Genomic DNA, 14,784 nt, shown 5'->3' on the forward strand with positions numbered 1-14,784 from the left:
AAGTTGTCTTCATGACTTCTGGAAAATGAGAAATAGCAACTCAGGTTAAATATGTAGAAATATTAAAAGAATACTTTCCTGCACTTTAAAAAGTTGTTTCCTCTTTTCCCATTGAGAAATTCTGACTATACTTCTCACAAAATGCTGAAGCCAGCCACTGAACACTTACCATTCATCACGTGGGTCACACATTTTAACCAAATATACAATTTGAATTAAATGTTAGTGCAAACTGTAAATAGATACAATCTAAGATTATATTTACTGAAGAGCTAGTCTATAATTTGTTAAAGCCGAACTCTGACCTACTCCCTCATTCTAAGTTTTTTTTAAATAGCTACTAAGTATGTCTGAGTATAGATAAAACTGTACAATTTGATTATATTTTAAGTCATGCATGTTGTATTTAAAATTTAAAGGGGAAACACTGAGATGACACAAAAATGCCAAGGTGTGTAGAGGCCCCCCCCCCAAAAAAAAGGTAATAGGAAGTGACAAAAATAAAACAGGTTTCTTTTTTTTTGAAACATAAGAATAAAATCAAACTATCATGGTCACACCTGGTAGGGCCCTTCTTCATATGATCACCAATAAAAGTTGCATTGGTCATACTCATTAAGGTATTTGCCAAAGATATGATAGACAGGAGATGTTGTGTGGTGACGGCCCGGGACACTCCGTAAGTTCCCTTTCCTACTCCCTCCGTTGCCAGCAGCTTCCTTCCTACTTCTGCTTTCCCATGTGATAGTTTACAAGCAGCCTGATTATAACCAGGAAGCATCAGTGACATATGACCTCCTCTCGATAAGAGGCCGAACGATACTGTGCAGTGGGGTTTCAGCATTCCAAGGCGATCAAGACAGACTTCATCCAGAACATCATTCAAACCCCAGGCATGAAGGCAGGACATGAACAATTTTGCGGTGTCCATAGTCAGATTATATTCTAACAGGGTCAGTGGCTTAGATTTGCTGGCCCGATATTCGGGATCACTTTCTTCCCGCCTCTGTCTCATTATCTCCTCATCCTCCTCTTCATCATCAAGGAGATGTTCCTTTATGTTCTCTTTGATAGTTTCTTTCACTTGTTGGAAGAGAACTGCTGCTCGTTTTCCAGTTAGAAAAGAGCCCCCTTTGTCTGAACTGCCAGATGCTTTTTGCAGATTCTCTGGGGAAATAAGCGCAGTATTCGGCCTAGAGGCTTCCTCAGTCAGGAGTTGAATAATCAACGCTTCCACATCAAAGAAAAGCACATGTATGTCCGGGTCTGTTAGGTTTGTCTTTATTGCTTGAACCATCAGGGAGTTATGAGAATATTTAGGTAAATTTCCCTGCAACAAATATTTTTAAAAGATAGCTATAATTCAAAGTATTTAATTTCATGCATTCATTAATGAACAATAAATAATCAAAGGGATTTAAATGCTTATTAAGCTGTCTTTTTAGGTATCTATATCATTAAGAGTAACACACTAACTTTGCCAATCAGCAGCATGTAAAAGATATGAACTTAAACAATTAGAAGAACTTTATGCTGAAACAATTATAAAACTGTCAATTAATCTTTTAAAAAAAAGAAAATGAAAGTTAATTATTGAAGCAGGAAGTCTTTTTACTCATAGAACAGATTAAAAATTGTTTCAATAACTTACATGCAAATTCTACCTCTGAGAATGTAATACTACTGTTCCACCTGAAAGAATAATGCATTCATCACAGCTACTCATCCTTTTAAGTTGCTGCACCACCAAATTCCTCCTTTTTTTACTTTACCTTCAATCTCTCCCTGTCCGTAAATTCTTTTCCCTCAATAGAGAACATGTTCAAGTCTACTTAGAGTCTTTAAAAGTGTTATCCTTTGACCATGTTCCTTCTTCTATTTCTTTCCCAGTCTACTGCCCCTTTTAGCCACATTTAAGGAAAGTAGTGGACCTATCCAGTGGAAACTTTTCAGTCCCTCTCCTCGTTAACCTCTTTGCAGTATCTCTGACCATATCCATAATCTCTGACATTGTTGATTTTGCTAAGAGAGACAGAAAGAGAGAGAAAGTATAAAAAGAGCTTCCCAGAGAACACCTTCTTAGTGAGCCTTCTAATTCTGACCACCCTTCTCAGTCAGCTGCGCTGAAAACTCACTCTTTCTCCCGTATTAGAACTATCACCTGTATGCAGTCGGCCCCCTAATCTCCATCACCAGCCAGACCAGCTCCTGAAGGAGCTTCAATCCTGCAGTTCCCACGGCTTGTATCTGGATGTCCCACAGAACCTTGTGCTTAATCTGTCCTAATCTCCACCCTCCCACTAAACCTGCTGCATCTCTCAAACCACTGGTTGAGAATCATTCTTCTAATCTATCCCCACCATCACCATCACTATGTTCAGACCCTTATGTCCTCTCCTCTAAACAGGCTTCACTGACCCTAGTCTCTCCTTACTCCCATCCAGCCTCCACAGGCCACAAGACTGCTTGCTGAAGAACAAATCTAATCATATCACTCTTCTGCCAAACACTGCCATTACCATGGGTTATTAACAGAAATGGAAAATACAAAATTAAAACTAAATCAAAGTATAGGTGAATAGATCTCAAGATGCGAAAGGACTTGCCAAACACACTTAAATTTAAAATTCACTACTATAAAAAGTTAAGGCAAGTAAGAAATAGGAAGAAAAATGTGCCAGAAATAGGACTAATGAAGTTATAATCTATATAAAAAACAGTAATACCAAAATAAAGGAAAAGGGAAAAATACCATAAAGGTCAAGGGCAATTCACAGTAAAAGAGACAAATAGTCAAGGAATATAAGGGAAAACCTACCCAAATGAATTGTCGAGGAAATAACAATTAAATAACCACAAGATACCACTTATAAAATTAGCAAACAGTAAACACGAAAAAAATACTTAGCCAGGAGTACAATGAAAGTCAGACCCACACACTGCAGGCATGAATTTAAATAGAGCCTTTTGGAAGAGCAATTTGGCAAAATACATCATGAGCCCTTAAGATTGTTTGATCCAGTACATTTATTTCTAGAACCCTATCCTAAATAGTCAGAAATACAAAGACGTTCAGTGAAACAGTATCCATTATTTTAGATTGAAAACAACCTAAATAATCCAACAATAAAGAAATAAATAATTTAAACACAACCATGTAATAAATATTGTAATCACTACAAATCATGTTTCCTGGGCACATTTAACCACATGGCAAAATGCCCATGTTCCAATTTTAAGTGCGATAAGATTACACATGTGCACATACGTACACACACACACACACACACACACACACACACACACAATACAACAGAGTATAATTGTGATTTCATTTATTCAATGCCCAAGTATGCATTTGAGCACAGTGACAAACACTGGAAAGAAATACATGAAAATGTTCATAGCAACCACTTTTTGTGATAGAGTCATATCAGATTTACATTTTCTTCATATTTCCATATATTTCTTAAATTGTATATAATCAATATGTATTATTTTCATAATTAGAAAATAATGCTCTAGGATAAAATGCAAAATCCTTCAGCACAACATTCAAGGCCCATTACAATTTGATACCAAATATTTTCCAGCTATAACAAAAAGGCTCTAGCACCATAACCACACTCCCTCACCCATTAATCCCTTTATTTATTTCTTTACACAAAATATTCCTCTTTGCTCTACTCCAATCCCTTCTCTTCCATCAAGACCCTAATCCTCCCGGGAAAGTTAGTCTACAATGAACCCAGTTCCCATAACATTTTCTATACTATATATCACAAACTTGTAAGCCCTGGCTATATTTATATAATTAGTTATTTTATGTATTTACATTTTCCTGTACTCTACAGGAACTATACCTTACTCATCTTGTGTAACCTCATGCGTATCAGAGTACCTGGCAGAATGAACAAAGAACATAAAAATCTTTATAAAATTATTTTAAGTGGCTAATCAACTCTTCACTCGTAAAATTACACTAAGTCCCTTTAAATGGCCTATCTTCTGTCTCAGTCCTCCTCCCATCTGACTATGTTCCTTTCCAGCTTAAGAGGCTTCAACAGCATTTTATAACCCAAGGATAAAATCTTCGTAAAGACTTCTTTGCAAAGCACAAAACAGCCTCCAACACAGACTGCTGCTGACTCCCCCAATTCCATCTCTAACCACAACCCTGCATCTTCTACTGAAACCAAATTAAACCACTTGTGCCTTCCAGAACCATGCAGTTGCAGACATTTGTACCTTTGCATTACTTATGCCAGGATCATGCTCCTTTCTCATTCCCACTGCTGCCACTCAAGTCATACTTCTATTCAACCTTCAAGAAGTAACTCAAGTGGCTGCTCTTTCAAAAATTATTTCCAGAATTATCACTAATTCTGCTTCCTTTGTATAAACCTCTGCTCTGAATTGAATAAATGGTATTTAAAGGAAGGTAGAAAATAAATATTATTTCCATACTATAGCTTAAGAACCTAAGGTGCATAAGCAGTAATGATAAATTTACACTACACAAAATATGAAGTAAAAAAAAAAAAATCAAGACTTTCTGAATTTCATTCCTCTGTTTAACTCATTCATTCCACATTTACCTATGTTTGTGCAAGGCACTAAGGACACAAAGATAAATAAGACGATTTTCTAGTCATGCAACTCAAAACTAACAATAATGACATTACTATGTAGGATGAATGGTACTACAAATAAAGGGCAGTTGGAAGGTACAATAAGAAACACAACAGAAAGGGACTTCCCTGGTAGCTCAGTGGTTAAGAATCTGCCTGCCAATGCAGGGGACACAGGCTCGAGCCCTGGTCTGGGAAGATTCCACATGCCGCGGAGCAACTAAGCCCGTGTGCCACAACTACTGAGCCTGCACGCCACAACTACTGAAGCCCGCATGCCTAGGGCCTGTGCTCTGCAACAAGAGAAGCCACCGCAATGAAAAGCCTGTGCACCACAACAAAGAGTAGCCCCCGCTCACCGCAACAAGAGAAAGCCTGTGCACGGCAACGAAGACCCGATGCAGCCAAAAAAAAAAAAAAAAGAAACACATCAGAGAAAGAGAAAGTACCAACTCCACCTTGGGTGATCAGGGAGAACCTCACCAAAGGGATAACTTGAGGTATGCAAGGGCAGAAAGATAGCAGGATGTGAAAAAGCATAAAGGCAGGAAACATCACAGGATGGGTGTTGATGTTGATGACCAAGACAAAGAATGCAAGGCATGGTTCATTGAGAGCACAGATGTCCACACTAAGGCTTTTGAACTTTCTCTTGCAGGCTTAGGAGCCATTAAAACAGTGCTTCTCTCAGAACACCAGGGATGCTTGTTAAAGTACAGGTTCCTGGGCCTGATATCAGACCTGAATCAATGTCTCTTGGAATGGATCAGAATCTGCCTAATGAAAACCTAGATGGCTTTATACAGCAAAGTATGAGAGCTCCTATCTAAAGGCTTTAAGAAGGGGAGTAACATGATTAAATTTAATTTTATAACTATTTATCCACCAGCAATGTTGGCTGAAAAGAAGCAAGACCAGGATCATGAATATAAACCTGGAGGAAACAGAAGCCATCCAGATGAGGGAAGACAAAAGTATGCAATAGTACTGAAAATGTAGAAGATGGGATGGGTTGAAGGACGCATACGCTACTGTTTTATTTCTCACACCACCATGCTTCGTATTTCCTTTTTCAAACACTAAATGTGTAAGGTCAAACACTATGCTTAGAAGATGGCGGTGTGGGAAGACACGGAGTTAGCGTCTCCCCACAACTAGGGCGCTTGCTGGCCGCTGGTGGGGGACTCTGACACCCAAGGAGATGGGAGGAACCCCCAAGTGAACTGGTAGAACGTGGGGGACTGAGTGGGGATGAGAAGGAGAGACCATACAGGATTGGCGCCCCTGAGGCTGGGGAAATCAGGAGAGGCAGGCGGGAGGGGCCCTCAGGAGGAGTGGGAGAGGAGCGGAGGCTGTTTGCCCCACCCACCTAGGCACAGGGAGCCTGCTGAGCTCCCAGGCTAGTCCCCTGCCCTCCAAGGCCCCACCCAGACCACGTGGGTCCTTCGGGGCACAGGAGGCAGGCAAGGGAGATCAGAAGAGGCAGGGGGAGGGGCCCTCCAGGAGGAGTGGCAGAGGAGAGGAGGGCGTTTGCCCTGCCCACTCCAGCCCAGGAAGCCTGCTGGGCTCCCAGGTGAGGTCCCCTCAACCCTTGAGACCAGGTGTGGGGGGCAAGCCTGGGCCCCTTCTGTTCCTTGAGCCTAAGCCGCACCCCCCCACAGCCCCCAGGGCCTTTTCCAGCCCTGGGGGTCCTGAGCATAGGGCCCACCCACCGCCCAAACCTCACCCTTGCTTATGCCCTGCCCTCCACAGCCAAGGTGTTTCCTCCCTTTTTTTTTTTCTCTTTTCCCTCCTTTTTTACTATTGCGGTACCAATGTACCTTCCAGCTGTTGATTCATCTATATTTTTACTTTTATATTGTTTCTAACATATCTGTTAGTTTCGTAGTCTAATTTTATCTTTTACTTTGTTATTGCTCTTTTTTTCTTTTTTTGGCACCCCACACGGCTTGTGGGATCTTGACCCCCACATGAGCTGAGGGTCAGGTGAAAGCTCCTGCAGTGGGAGCTCCAAGTCCAAACCACTGAACTAACAGAGAACCTCAGACCCCAGGGAATATTCATTAGAGTGAGGTCTCACAGAGGTCGTCATCTCAGCACCAAGACCCAGCTCTACCCAACAGCCTACAAACTCCAGGGTTGGAAGCCTCAGGCCAAAGAACAAGTAAGACAGGAACACAATCCCACTCAGTAAAAAAAATTAAAAAACAATGAGATGGCAAAAAATACATCACAGATGAAGGAGCAAGGTAAAAACCTACAAGACCAAATAAATGAAGAGGAAATAGGTAATCTACCTGAAAAAGAATTCAGAGTAATGACAGTAAAGATGATCCAGAATCTCAGAAATGGAGTGGAGGCAGGGACTGAAAAAATACAAGAAATGTTTAACAAAGATCTAGAAGAACTAAAGAACAAACAAACAGAGATGAACAACACAATAACTGAAATGAAAACTACACTAGAAGGAATCAATAACAGAATAACTGAGGCAGAAGAATGAACAAGTGAGCTGGAAGACAAAATGGTGGAAATAACTGCCAAGGAGCAGAATAAATAAAAAAGAATGAAAAGAATTGAAGACAATCTCAGAGACTTCTGGGACAACAGTAAACGCACCAACATTTGAATTATAGGGGTCCCAGAAGAAGAAGAGAAAAAGAAAGGGTCTGAGAAAATATTTGAAGAGATTATAGTGGAAAACTTCCCTAATATGGGAAAGGAAATAGTCACCCAAGTCCAGGAAGCACAGAGAGTCCTATACAGGATATACCCTAGGAAAAACACACCAAGACACATATTAATCAAACTAACAAAAATTAAATTCAAAGCAAAAATATTAAAAGCAGCAAGGGAAAAACAAAACGTAACATACAAAGGAATTCCCATAAGGTTATCAGCTTATTTTTCAGCAGAAACTCTGCAGACCAGAAGGGAGTGGCAGGGTATAGTTAAAGTGATGAAAGAGAAAAACCTACAACCAAGATTACTCTACCCAGCAAGGATCTCATTCAGATTCAGTGGAAAAATCAAAACCTTTCCAGACAAGCAAAAGCTAAGAGAATTCAGCACCATCAAACCAGCTTTACAACAAATGCTAAAGAAATTTCTCTAGGCGGGAAACACAAGAGAAGAAAAAGACTCACAAAAACAAACCCAAAACAATTAAGAAAATGGTAATAGGAACATACATATCAATAATAACCTTGAATGTAAATGGATTAAATACTCCAACCAAAAGACAAAGACTGGCTCAATGGATACAAAAACAAGACCCATATATGTGCTGTCTACAAGAGACCCACTTCAGACCTAGGGACACATACAGACTGAAAGTGAAGGGTTGGAACAAGATATTCCATGCAAATGGAAATCAAAAGAAAGCAGGAGTAGCAATATTCATATCAGATAAAACAGACTTTAAAATAAAGACTGTTACAAGAGATAAGGAGGGACACTACATAGTGTTCAAAGGATCAATCCAAGGAGAAGATATAACAATTATAAATGTTTATGCACCCAACACAGGAGCACCTCAATACATAAGGCAAATGCTAACAACCATGAAAGGAGAAATCGACAGTAACACAATAATAGAAGGGGACTTTAACACCCCACTTACAACAATGGACAGACCATCCAAACAGAAAATATATAAGGAAACACAAGCTTTACATGACACAATAGACCAGATAGATTTAATTGATATTTATAGAACATTCCACCCAAAAGTGGCAGAATACACTTTCTTCTCAAGTGCACATGGAACATTCTCCAGGATAGATCACATCTTGGGTCACAAATCAAGCCTTGGAAAATTTAGGAAAACTGAAATCATACCAAACGTCTTTTCTGACCACAATGCTATCAGATTGGAAATCACTTACAGGAAAAAAACTGTAAAAAACACAAATACATGGAGTCTAAACAGTGAGCTACTAAATAACCAAGAGATCACTGAAGAAATCAAAGAAGAAATTTAAAAATACATAGAAACAAATGACAACAAAAACACGATGACCCAAAACCTATGGGACACAGCAAAAACAGTTCTAAGAGGGAAGTTTATAGCAATTCAATCTCACCTCGAGAAACAAGAAAAATCTCAAATAAACAATCTAACCCTACACTTAAAACAACTTGAGAAAGAAGAACAAAGAAAACCCAAAGTCAGTAGAAGGAAAGAAATCATAAAGATCAGAGCAGAAATAAATGAAATAGAAATGAAGAAAACAATAGCAAAGATCAATAAAACTAAAAACTGGTTCTTTGAGAATATAAGCAAAATTGATAAACGCTTAGCCAGACTCATCAAGAAAAAAAGGGAGAGGACGCAAATCAATAAAATTAGAAATGAAAAAGGAGAAAATCACCACTGACACTGAAGAAATACGAAGGTTTATAAGAGACTACTACAAACAACTATATGCCAATAAAATGGACAACCACGAAGAAATGGACAAATTCTTGGACAGGTTCAATTTTTCCAAGACTAAACCAGGAAGAATTAGAAAATATAAACAGACCTATCACAAGTAATGAAATTGAAACCATAATTAACAATCTTCCAACAAACAGAAGTCCAGGACCAGATGGCTTCACAGGGGAATTCTATCAAACACAGAGAAGAGCTAACACCGACCCTTCTCAAACTCTTCCAAAAAAATTGCAGAGGGAGAAACACTCCCAAATTCATTCTACGAAGTCACCATCACCCTGATACCAAAACTAGAAAAAGATATCACAAAAAAAGAAAATTATAGACCAATGTCACTGATGAACATAGATGCAAAAATCCTGAACAAAATACTAGCAAACAGAATCAAACAGCACATTAAAAGGATCATACACCATGATCAAGTGGGATTTATCCCAGGGATGCCAGGATTCTTCAGTATACATAAATCAATCAATGTGATATATCACATTAACAAATTAAGGAATAAAAACCATATGATCATCTCAATAGATGCAGAAAAAGCTTCTGACAAAATTCAACACCCATTTATAAAAACTCTCCAGAAAATGGGCATAGAGGGAACCTACCTCAACATAATAAAGGCCATATATGACAAACCCACAGCAAACATCATACTAAATGGTGAAAAACTGAAAGCATTTCCACTAAGATCAGGAACAAGACAAGGATGTCCACTCTCGCCACTCTTATACAACATAGTTTTGGAAGTCCTAGCCATGGCAATCAGAGAAGAAAAAGAAATAAAAGGAATACAAATTGGAAAAGAAGAAGTAAAACTGTCACTGTTTGCAGATGACATGATACTATACATATAAAGTCCTAAAGATGCTACCAGAAAACTACTAGAACTAATCAATGAATTTGGTAACGTTGCAGGATACAAAATTAATGCACAGAAATCTCTGGCATTCCTATACACTAACAATGAAAGATCAGAAAGAGAAATTAAGGAAACAATCCCATTTACCATCACAACAAAAAGAATAAAATACCTAGGAATAAACCTACCTAAGGAGGCAAAAGACTTGTACTCAGAAAACTATAAAACACTGATGAAAGAAATCAAAAATGACATAAACAGATGTAGAAATATACAATGTTTTGGGATTGGAAGAATCAATATTGTGAAAATGACTATACTACCCAAAGCAATCTACAGAGTCAATGCAACCCCCATCAAACTACCAATAGCATTCTTCACAGAACAAAAAATTTTACAATTTGTATGGAAACACAAAAGACCCCGAATAGCCAAAGCAATCTTGAGAAAGAAAAACGGAGCTGGAAGAATCAGGCTTCCTGACTTCAAACTATACTACAAAGCTACAGTAATCAAGACAGTATGATACTGGCACAAAAACAGAAATACAGATCAATGGTAGAGGATAGAATGTCCAGAGATAAACCCACGCACATATGGGCACCTAATTTATGACAAAGGAGGCAAGAACATACAATGGAGAAAAGACAGCCTCTTCAATAAGTGGTGCTGGGAAAACTGGACAGCCACACGTAAAAGAATGAAATTAGAAGATTACCTAACACCATACACAAAAATAAACTCCAAATGGATTAAAGACTTAAATGTAAGACCAGACACTATAAAACTCTTAGAGGAAAACACAGGAAAAACACTCTTTGACATAAACCACAGCAAGATCTTTTTTGACCCACCTGCTAGAGTAATGGAAATAAAACCAAATATTAAAAAATGGAACTTAATTAAACTTAAAAGCTTTTGCACAGCAAAAGAAACCACTAACAAGACAAAGAGACAACCCTCCGAATGGGAGAAAACATTTGCAAATGAAACAACAGACAAAGGATTAATCTCAAAAATATACAAACAGCTCATGGAGCTCAATATCAAAAAAACAAACAATCCAGTTAAAAAATGCCAGAAGACCTAAATAGACATTTCACAAGGAAGGCATACAGATGGCCAAGAGGCACATAAAAAGATGCTCAACATCACTAATTATTAGAGAAATGCAAATCAAAACTACAATGAGGTATCACCTCACGCAGGTCAGAATAGCCATTATCAAAAAAGCTAGAAACAATAAATGCTGGAAAGGGTGTGATGAAAAGGGAACCCTCCTGCACTGTTGGTGGGAATATAAATTGATACAACCACTATGGAAAACAGTATGGAGGTTCCTTAAAAAACTAAAAATAGAACTACCATGTGACCCAGCAATCCTACTACTGGGCATATACCCCGAGAAAACCATAATTCAAAAAGAGACATGCACCACAATGTTCACTGCAGCACTATTTACAATAGCCAGGACATGGAACCAACCTAAACGTCCATCGACAGATGAATGGATAAAGAAGACGTGGCACATGTATACAATGGAATATTACTCAGCCATAAAAAGAAACGAAATTGAGTTATTTGTAGTGAGGTGGATGGACCTAGAGTCTGTCATACAGAGTGAAGTAAGTCAGAAAGAGAAAAACAAATACCGTATGCTAACGCATATATATGGAATCTAAAAGAAAAAACAAAAAAAAAGGTACTGACGAACCTAGTTGCAGGGCAGAAATGAAGATGTAGGCATAGAGAATGGACTTGAGGACACGGCGTGGGAGGGGGGGAAGCTGGGGCAAAGTGAGAGTAGCATCAACGTATATACACTACCAAATGTAAAATAGATAGCTAGTGGGAAGCAGCCGCATAGCACAGGGAGATCAGGTCGGTGCTTTGTGATGACCTAGAGGGGTGGGATAGGGAGGATGGGAGGTAGGCTCAAGAGGGAGGGGATATGGGGACATATGTATGCATATGCCTGATTCACTTCGTTGTACAACAGAAACTAGCATTGTATTGTGAAGCAACTGGACTCCAATAAAGATTTATTAAAAGAAAAACCAAAAAAGACTATGCTTAATGCTTTGTACCTGCCGACACTAACTGGACTGAATGATACATTAAATTATATATTTATAATAAATACATTATATCTAATATACTATTAATATAAAAATTATTACTAACAATGATAGCTGCCACATACTAATCTGTTGCTATGACCCAGGTACTATGCTAGGCATTATGTCACAGCAAAGGGTAAAATATTAGGTAGACAGACATGACACTAGGTCTGAGGGAATAATAACAACAACATTAGGTAAACACAGTCCTTTAGTAAATACTGTCTTTCCAGTAAAAATCTACAAAATTTTTTTAGGAGAAAAAGAAACCGTTACTACCAAAGAGTAAAAAAATTAGACATGTTTGATAAGGAAATTATTGAAGCAGCAAGAGTAGCTTGAAGAAAAAAAGGCCAGAGTGAGGACACAAGGTTGGCTTTTAAGCTCCCTCCTCTGACGTCAACCACATGAGTGCCCCTTTCAGCACCCCGGGATCACCCCAGGTGTCTGCCTCTTTCTGGGAGGTGTGCCAGCAGACAGCCTGTGTGCTCAGACAATTGAAAGGTTATCTAGTGTCTGGTACCATGGTATCTGGGTGTGACTGTGTGCAACTCCTCTTATCAACCTCTTGGTCCTACTGATTGTGGCAAAAACTGTATCTAATAGCAATCCACAGTCAGAAGAAGAGAGGGGAAAAAGAAAGAAAGAAGGAAAACAACAATGAAAGCAGATGAGAAGAGACCAGAGGGAGACTGAAGGAAAGGAGAGAAAATGTCTCATCCCCATGTCCTGTAGGTCAACTATAATTTCTAACATCACCAACTCCTGCATATGACCTGTAATGCCTGACAATGGATTTTAATGACTTCACAATAATAAAGTCTCATTACCACAAAATATAGATATCCAGCAAAGTTGTGAAGGTAACATTTTAACTACATGCATGAAGATGACAGAGTTGATCACCAATATGTGTGGTATCTAGTACGTTACACTAAGATTAGCTAATGGAAAATGAACAAAAACATCTACCAAACTCCAAGGGCCTCTTGGCTTAATCATAAGATATACACATCTAGAGCAAACTAACTCATTCGAATCATCTTATGTTCCTAACAACTACAAGGACAGGCCATCTGATCCTGGAAATTCTTTAACAGGAATGTTAGTATATTTGCTCTGCCACCTTTATTAAAGAACATCTGAAATGTGTGCTCACAAACTCATTTTTGCATTATCGTGGAGAAAGATTAAATTCAATTCAACAAATATTTGTGAAGTATCCTTTTTATGCAATATGCTTGGGAGAAAATAAAGCCTCTGTACTTAAGGCAATAGCTTAAAAACTTACTTGAAAAAGGCCAGCAGAAAGGCTAAATCATAAGGTATATACAAATGAAATGGTCTCAAATTTGCTAGTAAAACTCAATGGTAAATGTAAAACACATATACACACACTTTAGAAGCTAATAAGACAGATATATTTGACATTTTCATTTCAAGTACTAAGCCTATTCTAACTTTATGTTTTCTGTGTAGAAGAAAAGACAGATTTAGCCATTTCAAATACTAAATAAGGAACCTGACTTAAAATATTACAGAAATGCAAAAAGAAGAAAAAATTATTGGATTGCTTGCTCATCACTGAAAGTGAACCTGTGACAATCACATAAAGAGTAGCAGGTAAAATTGCATCTCAAGTGAAAACCCAAGCAAAGTGACAGAACTATGATCATGAGACTAATTTTTATTCAAGCACGGATATTTTTCAGCACACGCACACACATGGACAGCATAGGCAGAAGCCTCCAGCAACAATAACAAACAAAACAAAGCGATATCATACAATCTGCAGAGGAGAAAATGCTGACATATCTTTGCTATAGCATTTATTGTTATTACATATTTGAATATATGCTAGGTTAAGTCATGTCTGCTGAAACACCTGATAGCTTTGTCCCCTAAAACCAGTGTTACAATAATATTTTAGCCTTATTTCATCTTATCCAATGACTAAGAGATATTTAAAATATAGGCAATAATTTTACTCTTGTGCCATTTACTTCAATGGTCCCAATTTAAAAGCTTACTTATTTCTGAATTGTTTTTTAATACCATAATTTTGGGGACAATTTTTAAGATTACCTGGTAAAATAATTTATTATTTTTCCTGAAAGAGCCTTGAGACCAACCTATAATTATATCAAACGGTTCAGATTTCTACCTAAAGTTGATTTATGAAGTGAGCATTAAATATCGGCTGATTTTGATGCTAAAGTGTAAAGAAGAAAAGTGGATGATTTTTAAAAAATCTGAATCTGCTTTGAAACCAGAGATCAAGGATACTAATAATAAGACTAGGAAGTATTACATATCTAACACACACACACACACACACACACACACACACACACACATGCTTCTATAAATATCAATACTGAGTTCTAAAATAGAATACAAGAAAAAATATGTATTGAAAAATATTAAATAATATTTTATAAAATAATTAGGTAGATATCATTTATAATGCATGTTCTAAATAATTTTTAATTTCCTAAGTACAGTGTAAAGAACTAGTTTATTACCTACAAATATAGTGGTAAGAAAAATAATTTTACTCTTGATTATGGATAGGATTTTTATTGAATAAGAATCTTTAAAAGAACTTCTGAAATTCTGATGCATAATGTTAAATGCATAAGTTTCAACAAATAAAAACACGCTGATGTCTTAATGTACTTCTAAAACATTCTAAAATTAGCTAAGGGGAAAAATCCCACCATCTGCTATAAA

The 14,784-nt window shown here is 37.7% G+C and overlaps 1 protein-coding gene across 6 annotated transcripts in view; it reads right to left on the reverse strand.

Moving 5' to 3' along the window:
* The window catches only part of WDR7 (WD repeat domain 7), a 354,441-nt gene that overhangs the window by 247,847 nt on the left and 91,810 nt on the right, over positions 1-14,784 (reverse strand). For all 6 annotated transcript variants that reach the window (XM_082353717.1, XM_082353718.1, XM_082353719.1 and 3 more), the window contains one exon: positions 561-1,330. In XM_082353717.1, the coding sequence (XP_082209843.1) occupies positions 561-1,330 (770 nt within the window). The remainder of the gene's footprint in view (positions 1-560; positions 1,331-14,784) is intronic.

Source organism: Balaenoptera borealis, assembly GCF_965194805.1.
Source record: "Balaenoptera borealis genome assembly, chromosome: 14".
In the NCBI taxonomy this organism is placed as follows: domain Eukaryota; kingdom Metazoa; phylum Chordata; class Mammalia; order Artiodactyla; family Balaenopteridae; genus Balaenoptera; species Balaenoptera borealis.